Below are 19520 nucleotides of genomic sequence, written 5' to 3' on the forward strand. Positions count from 1 at the left end.
GATAAGTAATTCTCAAAGATGAAATCGCCGAAGCAGAGTCCCAAAGTAATGACAAACAAATGGAAGAAAAAATACTGGAGATAAATGGATTTATCTTTCGTAAAAACCTATACATGATAAGAAAGAAGGTCACACTTGGGGAAAAATCCTAACAAATGCATAAGAGCCGACATGGAGAACTCACTGGTGGTTGTACATCACTGTGTCGGGGTCAACGTATATTGTGACCGACTGGACCAATCAGACCAACAGGAGGTTGAAGTCTCTACCACAGGTCAGGCACAAATAGCCAATTGGCGCATCTCGGATTTCTTTGGAGCTACTGCAATTCTGCTTTGCTCAAAAGGCACAATGCTTTTTTGGGCAAATGTCATGAGTATTTTTATATTTATTAGTATGCTGTTACCATATTTTTCCCTAGGATTCCAAGGAGCTAGGTGATTTAGTAGCTACATACTGGGCCGAGAGTCAAGAAGACCCGAGTTCAAATCCCACCTAGGGCACATCCTTGCTGTGAGCACACCATGCTGGACGGCACTGGCCAGGACCTCCCACGTCTCCCAAGCTATACGAACGTTCTTCAGGGAGACCCTGAAAGTGTCTTGGCCTGGCTTCTTCCGCGCTCCCTGGGAGCGCCTGCTTTGGGAGCTCTCCACAAAACAGTGCTGTAAGCACGGACACAGCCGGCATTCTGAGGGCGGCCACCCGTGGAAGCTGCATTCTGGGCAGTGGAGTGAGTCGGAAGGGCCTCAGCCTGGTCCTGCAGCATCTTCACCGGCCCCCCAGCGGACAGACGTCCCTCGGAAGCAGCACCCACAGCACTCGGCCCTTCTCCCTGACGCCACGTGAGGGGGGAGCCTGGGGAGAAGGCCGCTGTCTTCGTGTTCACTGTCAGCCCCTTCGGTCTCTGACCCCGAGGCCGGAGGACGGCCTGCCACGCACGTCTGACGGCTGGGCCCGTGCTGGCACTCAAGTCGCCCAGCATGACGCACGTGTCCTCTCTGGACCTTCATAAAAATGGCCTCCGATCTCCTCGGGGCTCAGCGGGGTGGGAGCAGACCCTGTCATGAGGGCCCAACGAGAGCGGAGCGCTGGGGTGACCCCCCAGCACGGGACCAGATGCCTGCCGAGTCCTCTCCCAACAGGAGCCGGTGGTCCCTCGTGTTGTCCCTCGGGCTGCACCCCCCCTTCCATGAGCCAACTGTGAGGGGGATCATCTTCTGGGCGTGTGTCTGGGCCCAGGGCCGCCTCTGCCAGCCCCTTCCTCTCACCAGGTGAGCAGTGACCCCCAGGAGGCTGCTTCGGCCCCGGGAGAAGAGGACCGTGGGGCCGGGGCCGCAGGACCTCAAAGAAGGTGAAAGAGCAGCAGAGCCAAACAGCGATGGAAGGAGGCAGGCACGATGTCTTTTGACGCCGGTAAATCGGCTGTCGGTGAGGCAACTGAACAAAGCGGTCAGCCTCACCCTCTCGCAGTCTTCGGAGGCCAGCGAGGGGACAGAGGTGAGGATGGGGGGCGCCGGCGCCGGAGCACTGGATGAGCGCGGGGTCTTCGCTGTCTGCCCGAGCTCTAAGCACTCCCAGCTTGGCGTGGTCGCCCCTCTAACTCACCAGCCAGTCAGCCGCAGACCAGAGGAGGAGGAGGCTCGGCGGGCCTCAGCCGGGGGGTGCTAGTGTGCGCCTCTGTAGAATCCACTGCTCTCAGTGACCAAGCAGCCCACCCCACAACCGGAAGTCTGTCTCCCCAGTAAGTCAAACAGAGACTACTGAAAACCTCCCACCGGCTCTCCTCAGATTTGTTCCCCAAAGGCAGCCCCTCCAGACACCGTTTTACAGCGACGGGCTTTCTGGCCCTTTGGCAACAAGTAGAGATCACGAAGCGCCGCGGTGCTCCGTGGAAAACTCATCGGCTTCTTACTTGGCGGCATCACTGCCGAGAGGATTCCTAATGCCCTGAACCGTACAACCCTCGAAAGGGGCACATGGGAAAAAGAAGGCAAATGCTGACTAAGAAGCAGAAACTCCTTAGCTTATTCCTTGGCAAACTGCACCCTAGCTGGCACATGTCACCCCACGGAGCCCCTGGGGTGGGGGTGGGAGGGCTCAGGCTCACTTAGTCTTCAAATGGATTACATTCCATTTCATTGCTCCAGACTAGGGGAGGGAGGGCTGTTGAAATGCCTTGGGCTACAATGGCCCAGAACCTACCATCCCTCCACCCTTCCCAGGATGGTTTGCCTTGATGCCCCGGGGTGTGCTGGAGCCAGGCTTCATCCTTAAAGTGAGCCTCTACCCTACACTAACAATCAGGGCTCCATCTGCAGCAACTGGATGCATTAACTGTCAGCCTGGAGAAAATATGCAGATTAAACTTTAGAATAGGTGGTGCCTCTATTCCCCACCTCCAGCCTGCAGAGCAGACTTCTTAACCATTCACCATCTCTGCCAACAAGAAGGTTCAACGGCTGAGAGGGCGACGCAGCAAGGCACTGTGGAGTGCTCAGGGCGTGTTGGAGCACAAAGGACAACACGGCCATCCAATGCAGCTGAGGAAGTCTCCAGGTGTAATGATTTTTCGTGCCACTGGACCCAGGCTTCCAACGCCGAGAGAGTGGGACTGTCTCTGTGCATAGACTTTTCCACTTAAATCTTCATGCACAAAGACAATCTTCATCCTTGGTTACTACTACTACTATAACACTCTGCATACCCCAGGCAATCTCTAGGAGCTCTAGGGCTAAGTTAGGAGGGTGTGAGCTAGAATCCAGAAATCCAACCTCCCATTAGCTCATTTACTTGGGACTCTGTTCCTCAGTGTCTTCTTCTAGATCTAAATCTAAGAAGGAGTGCTTGAAAAGCCCTCCCACTTTTGAAGAGCTATAAAGAAGGAACCTGGAAACAGGAGCAACCCTCTCACTTGGGTGTTCTTGTCTGAGTTTCTTCACCCTTTATCTCCTGGTTCTTCTCCTACCATCTGACAGCCCCTTCAGGGATTCATCACCCACCCCCCAAACCCAAAATGGCTCTCCTTTGGACTTCTCTCTCTTCTCATCTTCTAGTATCTATCTTGTTGACCTCATCCGTTCCTGAGGCTTCAATGATTGTCACCATGCAGATGATTCCTAGAACTAGACATCTGCCAGTCTCTTTCCTGAGCTCCAACTGCCTCGTGGACATTTCTAATGGGATGTCACACAGACATCTCAAACTCAGAATGCCCCAAACAATCTCGTGGCTACTCACAAAGCTGCCACAGCTCTTCGGGTCTTTTTGACCTCTCAGCAGGACTGCTACAATCATTTTTTTCTAAGCAAACTGCGAAAGCCTACCACTATCTTTGGGGGAAGGGGGACAATAACTCAGAATACTGAATTTTCCAGGTAAAGTCCCTTCTCCAGAATCCATCCTCCACACAGCAGCCACAGGTCTAACTATAGCGCTCCCATACTCCAATTGCATCAGCTCCCTATTGCCTACAGGATTAAATCAAAGTCCCTCTGGTTGGCACTTAAAGAGTTTCACGACCTGGCTTTCCCCTTCCTTTATAGGTTTATTACCCACTGCCCTTTGGCACACTGTGCAGCGCATTGGCCTTCCTGCTGTTTGTCCCCTACATCATACTACCATCTGGATGCCTTTGCACACATCCTCTCTCTTCCTCACCTCTACCACTCGGAACCCCTCGCTGCCTTCTGAGAGCCACTCGAGTGGCTCTACCTACCAGACAGCTAAGGCCCCACGTCATCTAATCTGCCTGTTTGTACATGTTTCCATCACCCCTGTGGGGTCTCCTTAACTACAGAGGTTTCTAGTCTAGTCCTTGCATCCCCAGTGTCTATCTAGCCACATACAGGGTAGGCGCTTAATGAACGTTTGTTGAGTCAAAGAATGATGACTTTTAGCAGGCTGAGTGCTCTAAATATGCAGATCTGGCACTGTCTTTCAACTACACTATTCTATTTGTGGTGCACCTAAAACTAAGGCCATGGCCCAAACCCAGGAGTCACCTGCAGGCCCTAAATAGGAAATACTTGAGTTTTAGAGGACAAGGCTGCCAAAGAATGGGTAGACTATAGGTAATGAGTGTTTGCCTACAAAAACAAATTTCCCTTCTCTAAGCAAATCATCATCCTTACCTTGTCCACCATGAGCTCAGCACCGCAAAAAGGATCCAAGTCTTCCATTTGGAAGAAAAAAATCAGGGAGTCCTCTTACCAAACACCAAAAAGTGCTTTTTAGAGCTCATTGCCAGGTGGCCTTTCAAGCTAAAAATCAGACCTGGCAGAACATGTTGGCCTAAAATGCCCTCAAATCATCATCTGTTTGCAACTACAATTGGTTCCATTATTTCCAGTACTTATGCTACAAAATTATTCCAAAGGCTAATAGGATCAGTTCATTCACCACCTGGTCTGAATGGCTTCACAGCATAACTTTTGCAGCTCTGAACTGTAATCCAAAATTCAGTAAATAAGAAAGTTGAATCACTCAGTGTTCATCATCATTAACTTTTACAGGCAACTGACAGGACTAAATGGGAATAACTGAGCTTAAAAAAAAAAAAGAAAAACTATGGAGGGCAGCTGGATGGTTTAGTGGCTTGAGCCAGGCCTAGAGATGGGAAGTCCTGGGTTCAAATCTGACCTCCAACACTTCCTAGCTGTATGATCCTGGGCAGGTCACTTAACCCCTATTGCCAATATACAGTATTGATTCAAAGATGGAAGTTTGAGTTGTTTTTTTTTTAATTGTGGAAACCACTCAAAGGATGTTCAGAACTCTTCATTGATGGAAGTCATTTGGGACTTTATCCCATTTTTCTGATGCTGCTGCAGCTGAGGCATCAATAAAACTCCTCAGAAAAGCCCTTCTTAAAGCTAGATAAACTGTAACCTGACAAGAGATCCTCAAAAAGCCCAAGCACAGGTCTGCTCTGTGCTTAAGCTCCTTTACAAGCAGTAGGGAAATGACACGGTTTACTCTGAAGACATTACCAAGGATGAGCTCTGGCTCCTTCCAGTTCAGTGGCTCCAAGGAGCGTCCACACAGCGCTGTGAGCCTCAGAGAGAACATCCGGAGATGGCGGACACAGCCGAGTGGGATCAGCCAAAAGCCACCCCTTCACCCCTCCTCTAACTCACTGAAGGCCTATCCTCGTTGCTAGGGGCAAATCCCCCTCTTTCCAGATGAAGAGCCACGTGCCAACCTCACCAAGCCCCCTCCACAACATCCCCTAATGCTTTTACCCACGCCGACGAGGCCTCCATTCATTTCTCTAAACGGCTTTAAAGTTTAAGAAAAGTTCGTTACAAACTGGTCTGCCTTTTTGAAAGACGCCCTATACCGTGTCACAGACATCCGACAGTCGTCTCGGACCTGGTGTCGTCCCACTCACTGAGCTGCCGGCACGGAGCAGCCTCTCCGCCTCTGGAGCTCAGGGTCCCCGGTGCTCAGACCCTGCTGGCTCTTCTCTAGCCAGCCCCAACTCCTCCAGGGAGGGAGGCGGCCTCGGATTCTCTACCATCTTGGCCCGTTGATTCGCTCGGCCGTGTCGGGCTCTCCGGGACCCTGAGGACCACACGCCAGGCCCCCTCTCCTCCATAGCTCCCCGAGTGTCCGAGCTCATGGTCACGGTTTCCCCGGCCCTCGTCCTCTTCTCTTTCCCACCCTTGGGGTCTTGTCTTTCCCAGCGAGTCCTGTCCTCTCATTACGTGGCCAGAGTCCTTAGGCCCAGACTGCAGCGTGCTCTGATTCCACGGGACTTTCAGAAGTCTTCTCCAGCACCACAAGGGGAAGGCTCACGGCCACTCCTCCAAGCTCTCTCCGGTCCGGAGACAGCCCTGTCCTTCACTCGTTGAGCCCCTGCAAGTGCCATCATCCCCAGCCAGCGGCACCCGCGTTCTTGTTCCCCAGTCAGTCTTCTTTTTCCCTAGGCTCCTTACACACCTAACCCTGTTCTTTCCATTGTGACTTCCATTCCCTTCACCAATTCCATCTTTCAGGGGGCAGCTGGGTAGCTCAGTGGATTGAGAGTCAGGCCTAGAGACCTAGGAGGTCCTGGGTTCAAATCTGGCCTCAGACACTTCCCAGCTGGGTGACCCTGGGCAAGTCACTTGACCCCCATTGACTCCAAGACGGAAAGTGAGGGTTTAAAAAAAAATCCCATCTTTCCTCAGGGCACTCTCCTCCCTCTCCCATCTTGATTCTTCAGAGAACCAACTCTACCACACCCTCTTCTTCCCCCTCAGTTCTCTGGCACCCTTGTCCTAACACCCGCTGTGGCAGGCTAAGCTCCAACCCTGGACCATTCTCACCATCTGCTTCCGGCGTTCCTATTTACCTGCTGGTGAATGGAGCAGGAGGAATTTCTCAACGCATCCACTACAAATCTGCTAAAGCTCCTCTCTCCCGAGCCCTCTGCTGGCCTGGCTTGGCTCCTCAGCCTCTCCGGTAGCTCTCCCCCTCCCCCTCCTAAAGCCGCCTCATGCCTCCGCTTCTCAGCAGCCTCCTTGTTACCTTCTCTGCCCTCTCCCTGCTCTGCAGCCAAGGCGACACCTCTAAAACCCAGACAGAGCCATGGCATCCCTCAATGAGCTTCAGAGGCTCCCTATTACCTCCAAGCTCTCTTGGATCTACGGCAACGTTATGTGAAAGGGAAGAATGAACGCCTCCAGAGAGGCTGCCGTATTTACACATGAGATCAGGAAAAGAATCCGTTGCTAAAAGGTCCTTGCCAGCTCCCCTGCTCTGTGGCAGACTCTCACTTTCTAAAAGCCAAAAAGGGCTGCTGGGGGAAGAGAGGACCTGGCCCCTTCCTGCACAGGGAAGCCAAGGATAAAGCTCCCTAGTCCAAAGGGGAAGTGGGGGCAGCCAGAACCCCATAAGGCCCTTGGGGGGTTGGGGGGGGGGGGGTGGAGCAGGCTTACAAGATTCAGGAGCCCCAAGCATCCCATACAACTGGAGGTGGCAGCCAGTGTTCACGGTGAGAGAGCCCCCCACCCAAGTTCCTCCAGGCCAAGGCCTCTCATTTGGAAAGGACGACCCTTGGGAAAAGTTACCAGATTCTTAGCTACTAAAGCACACAGTAAATAACCTACCTTATCAATGGCTTTTCCAACCCGGGAAACACTGCTGTGGATGTCTTTGTGATCAGAAGCCAGTTTTTGGACTGTGTCCTTTATTCTTTTACAGCACTGTGTCAAAACAAGTGACAATGTCCCTGATAATTCGGCATCTTGGCCTATATGAAAAGAAAATGAATTACTAAAGCAAAACCAAAGGAAGCTGGCAACTCCCTCAACTTAATGAGGGCAGAACAATTAACCCAAATCATCAAAGGCATCATTCTAAGCAAAGAGAGGGTTGCTGTTTTAAAAATAGCAATCTAATTATTGCATTCTTTTTTTTAATGGAGGCCATCAACTAAGGGTTGGGTTTGGTTTTGAACCCATCAATCAATAAGACGGAGGGGCAAGAGTCTAATGCACCACGGATCAGGTTAAAGCCAAGAACCTTGGAGTTCAAACCCCATCTCTGACTAGCTGAGACCACAGACAAGGGGCCAACAATTTTTCTCTCTCCTGATTTAGTAGCAGAAACTCCCATACGCTGAGTTCCTCATGCTTAGGAAAGCATCGGCCTTTCTTCCCATGTGTTTCTAGGGACAAGATGAACTTTTGGAATCAGTCGTCACAAGATTTATGCTCCATTTCCCACCATACTTTAAAAATATCGTCTAGTCAGTAATCACTAAATGCTTAGGTGAATCCTCAATTACTTTGTAGACAATTAAAGACAACTATAAGAAGGTTTTGTCGTGCTTTCATACCCTTTAAAGAGGGGCTCAGCCTGATGATCCTTTCTGGCCCCACACACGCAAAAGACATCCCCCAAATCAAAGCTATCATGAAACCTCTGGTCAGACCTCTGATCACTTCCAAGCACTTCCCATTCCCCCAAAGCCTTCTCCAGACTGCCTTCTGTTTGGAAGAAGAACAATGTACACTCTCGAGGTCAACGGTAACAAGTAAAATCTGGAGACCCCAGAGCAAAGGAAGGCAGTTTACCATCAGGTTACACAGGACGGGAAATACAGCCTCTCCCTCCTTGCTGTCACCCCCCCCCACCACTCCCACACACGTGCCCACTTTACTGCCCATGAGACACGACTGGTTTCTGACCCCAACACAAATCCTGTTTGAAAATGGGGGCGCTAAGGGAGGAGTGTAAACACAATGCAAGAACCAGCCAGAGGTCAGAGAACAACAAAGCCAGTGCAGGGAGGAAACAAGAGAAACTCCTCTCGTGTCTGAAATAGATTGAAACCATCTCCTCTAATCTCAGCCTTCCTAAATGTTAACCCACAACATGTAGGACCCGTGCCCACGTTTAGCCCCCTAATGTCCAACCTCTCAGAACATCACTAGCAGTGACCTCTTTCTATCCACCTAATTGAGGCTCTCACCTCATCTCTTCCCTAGATTTTTTCCTAATAGCCTTCTAAAGGGCAGTCTGACTTTCCCCTCTACAATCCACCTTCCACACGCTGGCCAAAGCACCATTCCTAAAGCACTCAGTCTCTAGACAACAAGCCTAAATCCTTGCCCTACCTGCAGAGTCCCTCCAAAGCAAGCTGCTCTCCAAGAACCCGGGATCAAACAGCTTCCTTTGCCTTACTTCTCAGATATCAGGAGAGTCGAGCCTTAGGCAGCCAGCAAGAGACTAGCCCGCATAACCTCCTATCTTTTGAACCACCTGGCACCTTCTACTTTATCAATAAACATGGAGTATGAAGGAGTTCTGTTCACGCCTCCTAAGAACTGGTCAATCCAGCTTAGCCCTTCCCCAGATTCAAGGATCCCTCTCTGAATCCTTCCATCCACGCCTCCATGTTTCTCTTCTCCTACCTCTGAAAAATCCTTATTTTCCTTCAAGACTCTTCCCTGAAGCTTTCCTAATAACCCCAAAATTTTAGTACTCTAACCTTCAACAATTTACCTTGCATTTACTTAACCACAGATCTATATATGCTAGTAAAACATCAGTGACTTGTGAGCAAGAAGAACTCTGTCTAGCACTTAACTCAATGCCTTTCATAGACTTGACACTTAATAAATACAGATTAAGGGGGCAGCTGGGTAGCTCAGTGGATGGAGAGCCAGGCCTAGAGATGGGAGGTCCTAGGTTCAAATCTGACCTCAGACACTTCCTAGCTGTGTGACCCTGGGCAAGTCACTTGACCCCCATTGCCTAGCCCTTACCACTCTTCTGCCTTGGAGCCAATACACAGTATTGGCTCCAAGACAGAAGGTAAGGGCTTAAAAAATAAATAAATAAACAAATACATAAATGAATGAATAAATAGATAAATAAATAGATGGATGGATGGATGAATGAATAAATAAATGAATGTATAAATGAATGAATAAATAGATAGATAAATAACCAAATAAATAAATGTGGGTTCGAATTTAAAGATATTGATCCCAAAGAAGAGTGAGGTGAAAACTCATAGACAGCAATGACTTTTAAAAGGCACACCTTTATTTTTGAGTGGTGAAAATGTGAAATTGCTACATCTATTATACCTAATATAACTCATGAACCATTTTCCACCTTCAATAACTTCTTCAGTACCTACAAAAAATGAAGCATTTTCATTCTTTAAGATTTTCAGCCTCTGCCCATTTCACCCCCAAAAAATAACCTCTGCAAAGAGCTCCTGAGACTCTAAGGTAACAAAATGTACAGCAGCCTCTGCTCCTGTCTCCACTGAGAGGGACTGACCTCCTCTCTCCATCACTGTAAATGAAACATAAAACCTATCTGGACAAAAGAAGCCTCCCTTTCCCAAGTACTCCAATGCACTGGGCTCCGCCACCCATTAATGCCTTGTGCACTACTTCTCATCTGCACCATTCATCTGGCATTGTGATTCTGTGTTGGTCTCTTGAGATCCTATGCCAATGGGGGCCATGCCTTGCCCTTGCAGAGAGCAGGCACTCAGATACTGATTATAGAAGAAACTAGTCAAGTTCAAGAAGAAAGCGAGTGATTCTTCAACACGTCATTGTGCCGTGGAAGTAACGATGGGCCCTCAAAAGTCAGAGTTTTGGTCCATCCTATGGAGCAGGAAAAACTTTGAATACAACCAAACCTGGGTTCTGTACCATCATCCAAGGCCCAGGCCATCTCACATCTGTTCTTGACCACAACACTGTCATAGCAATTCCTGAAAAGTATCAACATGAACTTGGAAAGGAATGGCAGTCTCCGTAAGTGACAATCCCAGATCCTTTTAAGTACTTTAGACTGAAACCTCCATCTATCAAAAGCCTCTGTACAGCTGTTTCTGTGGGTGATGAAGGACAGAAATAAGCTTGAAAAGAGGCCACTAAGAGTGGGACTTTGGCAATATCTAGTCACATCCCTCCAAGTCCGATATCCCCAAGGAATGTTAAATACTTTGGAAGCTTCGAGATCTTTCCTCCGAGTTTCCTTGTTTAATCACCCTACACTTATTTTCCCCCTTTCTTCTAGTTTTGTTTTTACTGATGCATGATATTAAGCATCTCTCTCATATTGAAATTTTCTTGTGTTTTTCTATGGAAAGGCCATTTTATTTATTTTTTTTAAATATATTTTATTTGATCATTTCCAAGCATTATTCGTTAAAGACATAGATCATTTTCTTTTCCTCCCCCCCACCCCCCATAGCCGACGCGTAAGTCCACTGGGCATTAGATGTTTTCTTGATTTGAACCCATTGCTTTGTTGATAGTATTTGCACTAGAGTGTTCATTTAGAGTCTGTCCTCTGTCATGTCCCCTCAACCTCTGTATTCAGGCAGTTGCTTTTCCTCGGTGTTTCCACTCCCATAGTTTATCCTTTGCTTATGAATGGTGTTTTTTTCTCCTGGATCCCTGCAAGTTGTTCAGGGACATTACACCGCCACTAATGGAGAAGTCCATTACGTTCGATTATACCACAGTGTATTAGTCTCTGTGTACAATGTTTTCCTGGTTCTGCTCCTCTCGCTCTGCATCACTTCCTGGAGGTTATTCCAGTCTCCATGGAACTTCTCCACTTTATTATTCCTTTTAGCACAATAGTATTCCATCACCAACATATACCACAGTTTGCTCAGCCATTCCCCAATTGATGGGCATCCCCTCGTTTTCCAGTTTTGGGCCACCACAAAGAGCGCAGCTATGAATATTTTTGTACAAGTCTTTGTGTCCATTATCTCTTTGGGGTACAGACCCAGCAGTGCTATGGCTGGGTCAAAGGGTAGATATTCTTTTGTCGCCCTTTGGGCATAGTTCCAAATTGCCCTCCAGAATGGTTGGATCAGTTCACAACTCCACCAGCAATGAATTAATGTCCCTACTTTGCCACATCCCCTCCAGCATTCATTACTTTCCTTTGCTGTTATGTTAGCCAATCTGCTAGGTGTGAGGTGATACCTCAGAGTTGTTTTGATTTGCATCTCTCTGATTATAAGAGATGTAGAACACTTCTTCATGTGCTTGTTAATAGTTTTGATTTCTTTATCTGAGAACTGCCTATCCATGTCCCTTGCCCATTTATCAATTGGAGAATGGCTTGATTTTTTGTACAATTGATTTAGCTCATTATAAATATGAGTAATTAAACCTTTGTCGGAGGTTTCTATGAAGATTTTTTCCCAATTTGTTGTTTCCCTTCTGATTTTAGTTATATTGGTTTTGTTTGTACAAAAGCTTTTTAGTTTGATGTAGTCAAAATTATTTATTTTACATTTTGTGATTCTTTCTATATCTTGCTTGGTTTTAAAGCCTTTTATGGAAAGGCCATTTTAAACAAACATTTACAACAAGAAATTTACCTGAACTCAGTGAAATTTTAAAACATATTTCAACATAAATAACTTCCTTTGTAATCCTACATATTTTATATTATGCTCTTCAAAATCTTATTCTGAGAAAGAAGCTCCTACCTAGGTCAGTGATGGTGAACCTTGTAGAGACTTTAACAGATAGAGTGTCCAAAATGCAACTCTCCCACCTCATATGAGCCCCCTGCCTTAACCCAGACAGGAGAGAGAAGAAGTGCTTCCATTGGGCTGCTGAGCAGAGAGGAATGTCCTCAGGCACAAGTGGAGAAAGGGAAGAGAGAAGTCCCCTCCAGCATGCTCCAGCTTGCATGCCATAGGTTCATTCTAGGTGATACCTAGACTTTACCAATAGTCATGATACAAAAAAAGATTGAGAAACCAGTGCCTGGCCCATAGCAAATACTTAAGTAAATGTTTGTTGACCAGCAATCATTCGTGGAGTCAACTGAAAAGGATACCCAGGGAAACCTGGTCAGAGAAAGCTTCTATACTACAGCATTTTTAGATGGACTAAATGGAAAAAAGCCAAGGATGAGAACTAAAGCTTAGAAACTGAAGCCATAATGCCCAAGGACTCAGGAAGTACCAGGCCCAGATCCCAAAGAGCCCTCTAACTGAGCTCATGTCTTTAGGGAAAGACTATTTTCTTCCTTCAACAACTCTCTGGTGTCCTGAACACCACCAATTCTCCTCCAGGTTCTCCTCCTATACTCTGTCTGAACTACATCTTCTTCCTTCTAATTTTCAAAGGGAGCATTCCCACAAATCCTTTCTCCAACCCTCTTCTATTTCTTGGCAATTGCTTCAATCAATACACCCAGGTGAATGACTCCTATATCTCTATATTCAGGTCTGAACTTCAGACCAGCATTTCCAGCTGATGGCTGGTGCTCACCATTTTGATTTACTGTGCCCTCAGGACATTTTCCCTCCAAAACTAGCCACTTCATCTTGCCTGGTTCTGCTGATGGTACTTCCATCCTTCTATTGGGTTTTGTCTTCTGACATTACTACTGCCCCAGTTCAGATTCTCATCACGTTTTCATTGTTTTTAAAGCCAAGGTCTCCCCATCTCAATCAGGCTAGCAATGCAGAGTCTATTCACAAGGCTGGTTCCACTACTCATCATCACAGGAGTTAAAAATTGCTATTCCTCTCCTTCAGCAAGCCCTCCACTCCTAGGGGTTCACCACTAGTGCTAAAGCTAGTGCAGAAACTCAGCTATCTCCCTAATAACTCTCTTCCAGTCTCTTCCTTCTCCAATCTATCCTTCACATAGCTGCTGAAATTTCATTCTTCACTTACAGGTGTGTTTAACTTCCCAGGTAACACCTCCCTACTGCCTACAGAGCAACAACACTTAAACAACTCATCTCCATTCAAGTCCTTTTCCAGCCTCATTGCAAACAAGTCTCCTTCACACACCTGGAACACAGCTCCCCTCCTCTCCCCTCCAAACTGCCAAATCAGACTCTCTGTAGCCCAGGACACTGCAGAATCCCTGGCCACCTCCTCTCCAGAGTCTTCAGGACACTACTTGCTTCTGTCCACTCCTCTATCCACATGCCTAGAGGCTCCTTTCCAGTGCACTTGGCTGACTCTCCATCTATATCATACCCCTAAGTAGAAATATTCCAAGGCTCTGTTACAGACTTCCTCTCCTTCTTATTCATCAGATCCCAAGAATTTGTCTTCTTTATGAAGATGACTACTGGACCTATAGATTCAGCTCTAGTCTCCTAAGCAACAGTCTCTCATCAACACCTGCCCATAGGCCTTTTCAAACTGAAAGCTCTCTAGGCATCTCAAACTGTCTAAAACACAATTCATTCCCCCCCCCCCCTTCCAGAGCTCTCTATTTCAGTGTAAGGTCCTATCCTATCACCCATATCTAAAACCCTATCATCCTCCCTCAATCCCTCACTCTCCCCTATCCCAAATATATAATCAGCTGCCAAACATTGTCCCACAATATCCATCTTCTTCACTCTCCTCACATAGTCACCACCCTAGGTTAGGCCTTTTCCCGCTCTCTGACCTGAACTTCTTCAGTAGTCTTCTGATTGGTGGTCTTGCCTCAACACTCTCCTCACTTCTATCCATCCTCCCCACAGCTACCATTGAGAATGATTTGTCCACTCAACAAACTCCAGTGGCTTTCCCATTACTTTTAAAATAAACTTGTCTATTTTCTCATTTAATGTCTCTCACAATGCCTTGGCCTACTGACCCTTCTAGCCTTATTATAGTGCTGCCAACCTGGCCTTCTTCTTGGCCTTGTGGCAATTCATCAATGTCTCTTCAATGACTGTCACCAATGCATAGAATGTTCTCCCTCCTCACTTCCATCCAGAAAAACCTCTAGTTTCCTTCAAGGAACCACCACAAGTGTTAGCCTGGGATGGGGCACTATGGCCCTCCCTCACTGGCATCTTTGTATATATTCATCTAAATCCCTACAAATCAAAATAGTATTTTTAAAATCTAGTGATTCGAGATTCAGAGCTAGATACAAAGATTGATTTTTCAGGATTTTGTCATAATCAATATTCCCCCTTTACCACCACAGCAAGGCCTCACCAATGCAGTTAGTTCCATGACACTCAACAAACCTACCCTACAACTATTCAAAGTGGGTCCTTGCAAACTGGCCAAATCAACAAAGATGGGGCACATGACACTGACTCACTGTGGGGAGAATTTCAACGGGTCTAATCCTTCTGGAAAAGAGCTTGAATTATTCTCCCACCCCTATACCCCAAAAGTGACCAGAACAAAAATGTGTGTGCCCTTTGACCAAGGAATCCCCACCCACAGTAACAGAACCCAAAGAGGTCAAAGACAAAAAGGTCCTACATATATGAAAATATTCAGAGCCACATTTCTCCCTCAGAAAAAAAAAGAACAAAAAAAGGATTGTATATGAAACAGTGAACATATTATATAGACTGGTTTTAAAGAATGAATATTAGATGTAACATGGAAGTTACTGGGAAATTGCTATTTGTGTCCTTTTCTGACCTTTTAAATTTTCTTCTGAACATTTTAGTGCTTTCTTGATACTTCTTTTCTTCTTCCCATTAACTCCCCCAAGAAAGCCTACATAAGAAGTAAATCCAAACCAAATAAAATAGCTGTGGTTCATTCTGTGTTTTCATCTAACCCTGAAAATAAAGTAGATCCCAATCAATTTAGAAATGGAAATAAAGATTATGGTATCTAAATAGAATGGAATACCTCTGTGCCATACAAAACAACAAACAAGGGATTCAGAGAAACCTGGGGAAAGGGATATAGAGGGAAACAAACAAAGCCTGGCCAACAGCACACACTATAGCAAGATAAATGAAAGAACAGGACAAAACCCAAAGCTGTGAAAGTGGAACAGCCAAGCAAGATGATCTTTGGTTCTACAAAACTAGTTGGGACTGGGTGTTTTTTGCTTAATCCCTGGTACCAGGGAAGGCTCTTTGGGTAGGAGAGGAGGGACTTAAATTATTTTTTCAATTACATGTAGAAACATTTTTAACAACTGTTATCTGACATGGTGATTCAGATTCTTTCTCTCCTTCTCTGCCCTGCCTCCCTAAAACAGGAAGTGATCTCTTACAAGTTACACCAGTGCTTTCAAGCAATCCCTATTTCTATATTCCCCGTGCCACGACAGAAAACACATAGCACAAAGACTGGAAAAACCTCATGAAGGAAATAAAGTGAAAAATGGCATGCTTTGATGTGCAATCGGAGTCCAACAGCTCCTCCCTGGCTGTGGATGGCACTTTTCATCACGAATCCCTTGGAGCTATGTTAGCATCTTGATTTGCTGAGAGTAGTTTAGCCCTTGACAGCGCTTCACAGTACAATATTTCTGTTACTATAGGCAGTGCTCTCCCACTTCGGTTCACTTCACTTTGTATCAGTTCATGCAAGTTTTTCCATGTTTTTTCTGAACTCATTTTGTTCATCATTCTTATGTAGCAGCAGTATTCCATTACAACCATATACCAAAGGAAGGCGTGTATCTAGAAGCTCGAGGATGACCACCAGGAACAGATTCTCAGGTGGAGGAGCACCAGAAACTGAGAGGCAGGCAAACACCCAAGCTCTTGGTTAACAGCCTGTGAGGCGGCTGGAAATGTGACCTGGTGGTCACTTCTGTCAGAATGTTTCCTGCCATCGGGCTCAGAGCACACCCGACTTGGCTCTGAAGGGGCTCCTTCTAATGCAGGGGTTCTTCACCTGGGATCCCCCACCGTGATGTTTTAGAAAACGATTTTACTTCCAAACAAGTAGGCGGCTAGGCAGTCAGGCGCTGGCCTGGAGGCAGGAACAGCCGTGCTCAGATCCAGCCTCACCCACTTAATTCCTGGCTATGTGACCAGTATGCCATTTTGTTCTTAATGTGCTTAAAAAGGTCCTTTATCAACTATCCCATCTTCCACAGCAGTTCTTCCAAACTTTCTCCTCCCTCCTCAAACACCCCCCTCCCCGCGCTGAGAACCTTGCGCCACATTTTACAGGGCACCATCGAGTCCATTCCCTGCGAGATCGCCCTTCTCCTCACACTGGGGTGCCTTGGGTCACTCTCTCTTCCCGCCCTCTGCCTCACTCCTTAGCCAGGCTAACCCTCTACCATCCCGTCTCCTCTAACGCTTAGCTCCTTTGCCATCCTCACTTCCTTATTTTCAATTTCTCCCTTTCTGGACTGTCTCACTTCTGACTGCCTACAAACATGCCTGAATGTCCTGGAGCCCAAGACCCCCCACTTGATCCTCCTATCCCTGCTACCTTTCACCCTGTGTGTCCAACGAGTGCCTTGACTTCACCTCGTCGTAAACTGGCTTCTGAGCACATCAGTCCAGCAGAAGTGTTACTAATGGCCGCAGCTGCCAGATCCCTCTTCCCCATTCTCTTTCTCCTTGGCTCTCTGCAGCCGCTCACACTGCTGTCTCCTCCTGGACGCTAGTCTGTCTAGACTGGCAGAAGCCCTTTCCTCTCCCTCTGGTGCTGAAGGCAGACAAATGAGCCGGCAGCTGAGGAGGGGGTTACGGAGGCTCCGGCGGCCAAAGCAGCAGCATGAGCGGATATGACATATTCCAGGGTTTTCCATCAAACAGGGCATAGGGAGTCAAGGAGGATGGACAGCAGCTACGCCAGTAGCCGGAGCTGGGAATCCGTGGGAGTGAATGGAATGGCAGGGATGTCTGGCATGTCCAGCATGAGGGCTGGAGGGAGAATGTCGGTCCGATCACTGACTCTTGGGCAACTTAAAACACAAACAAAAATGAAGTTTAACAGTTTTGCAGTGAAATCAGGATCGTTTTTAAAACTTCAGGTTCAGTTTTTTTGAACACTGAAAAACATTGTAATCACCAAGTTGAGTAACGACTGTTAAACATTTTAGCTTTTCTCAAGGTAAGTTGTGTTGTAGGCCTGCAGTTCAACAATAACTATTCGGGTTAAAGCAGTTTTCATTGTTTGAGATGAATTGGGAGACGGGTTTTTTGGTAAAACAAATGTAGGAGCTGGGTCTGCGATTCAAAAGTGAGACACGACATTTGTTCTAGTTGGTTCTTTGCTAACCTACTATTTTAATCTTTTGTTTAAGTTAATGGGGACAATTTTAAGACACAATATGGATACTTTGGAATTTTGATCTTGGTGTTTGTATTAAGTTGTGGGGCCTTGATTTAAATCTGTTATTGTATTGTGATTTAGGTGTATGCTAAGTGAAACTTGTTCAATAAATCTTCCTTCCCCACCCCCAAAAAGACAACAAGTTGGGGCCATATTGTAAAGGTTTACAGGGAAAGAGAGAAGCTAATGATATCCTGGAGTATGCAGGACAGAACCTGGGGGACCCCCTCCCTGAGCTAGGGTACATGATAAGTACAGATGAAGAGGAGGCAGAGGAGACAGAGCCAAATCCAATGGCTTTTTCATGCTGTTCAATCTCCTTTACTTCTCGGAAGTAATTGCCACTTAACTGCCCTTTTCCCTCTCGCTTCCTCAACACTCTCCCAATGTAGGTTTTCATGAAATGGCTCTCTTGACACTGGTCTTCCTGCTCTGTTTCTTCTTAGCCTCCCTGGCTCGATTATCCCCATCCCATAACTATGGGGCTACTCCAAGGCTTTGTCTGTCCCAGGCCATCTTCTCTTCTCACTCTCTAGGTGACCTCACAAGTTCCCAAGAATGTAATGAACATCTCTATGCAAATGATTCTGAGACCTACAAATCCCTCTTGGAAAAGGTTGCTATCTCCCTTTGGCTGTGGTTTGGCGACTGCTCCCTTAGGGTCTCCCAGCGACCTATGTGAGAAGTCGGAGAAAGAATCACCAATGATAAATCCTAGACGCACCCGCAATCTCCCAAATCAGAAGACTGATTCTAAAGTGCTACTTTCAAGCTCGATAACGGAGATTCTAAGGACTCCCTAAGGGAACTCATTTCAGACCACCTAATATAGAAGTATTGGCACTATATTGATTGGCTTTTCCTTCTCCAACCCAAATGTAGCCTTTCAACAAATGTAGACGTCCCACTGCCTTTTAAAGTAATTATTACAGTCCAATATAGTTTTATGAAGCTCACACGTTAAAACTTTCGCCAAAGATTGCTCTATACAAAAGCGAATAATATGGAAATGGGATTTAAGCGATAACATAGGGATAAGCCAATGGAATTGCCTGTCAGCTCCAGGAGGAGGGAGGGAAGGGGAGAGGGAGACCACACGAGACATGTAACAAATGGAAAAATGTTCACCATTAAGTTTTCCAAGCTAAGCTACACGATGCTCACCCCCTCTAAAAACAAAGTTCTCTCTTCAGGACAAGCAAGTTTATGTTGACTAACAAAAGGCTGCGTAGAGATGAGCAGCTCTAAATGCACCGCGGTGGCCACTCACAGAGGATGCGCTGCCGTCAGCAGTGTGCTCAGCCACCCTGGGCATGCCTACAAACCAAGCATCTAGGAAGGGCCCCAGGTGCCAGGTGTGCCGTGCCAGAGATAAGGCTGTCAGTCCAAAATGCTGCGGGTGCTGCGCACAAGGTGATTTCGGGGAGATCGTCAGCTTCGGACTTTTGTACCCGAGCAAAGCCTCGAATATTGAAAGGAAGAGGTAAGGGAGAGGGAGTTAGGAAGGTTAAGTACGAGAGCTTATTAAAAAACAAAACACAAACAGCACGGTGAGTGGTCCTGGCCCTTGCCCAAGCCCTTGGAATCCTTTAACAATAAGCGGTTCAAGGACAGTTACTGCCCCCAGAACTATTTTTAGAGCATAATCCTAAACTCTGGGGAGGATTCAAAGGCCAGCCACACTTCATGAACAGAATCACAGACCGGATTAAGCCAGACGCATAAAAAGATTTCTCTGAGCTGAGCCCACCCACTGCAGAGTCCATGGAAAGTCGTCTGCCGGAGCCAGACCCGGAATGCTGGTCAGTTCTGCTGAACAGTTTCCCCTCCCATTTGTTCCTTGTGACAAGAGGCAGCTCTCTGGGAAGGGAAGGAGCAAAAGATGCAGGCGAAAATGGAGACATGGAGATGACATACACACAAAAGTGTTAATAAAACCGAATCTCTCCTAAGTTCAAGAGAGGTACAAAGATCTACGTGAATGCAAAGAAGAGATGTCCTAAATGGCTGA

The 19520-nt window shown here is 46.9% G+C and overlaps 1 protein-coding gene across 1 annotated transcript in view; it reads right to left on the minus strand.

Annotated features, from left to right (window-relative positions):
• Nucleotides 1–19520, minus strand: part of RMND5A (required for meiotic nuclear division 5 homolog A) — a 61871-nt gene that overhangs the window by 30577 nt on the left and 11774 nt on the right. Inside the window, exon 2 of the mRNA XM_056813180.1 lies at nucleotides 7095–7237. Within this exon, the coding sequence (XP_056669158.1) occupies nucleotides 7095–7237 (143 nt within the window). The remainder of the gene's footprint in view (nucleotides 1–7094; nucleotides 7238–19520) is intronic.

The sequence above is a fragment of the Monodelphis domestica genome, chromosome 1 (assembly GCF_027887165.1).
Source record: "Monodelphis domestica isolate mMonDom1 chromosome 1, mMonDom1.pri, whole genome shotgun sequence".
Classification (NCBI taxonomy): Eukaryota; Metazoa; Chordata; class Mammalia; order Didelphimorphia; family Didelphidae; genus Monodelphis; species Monodelphis domestica.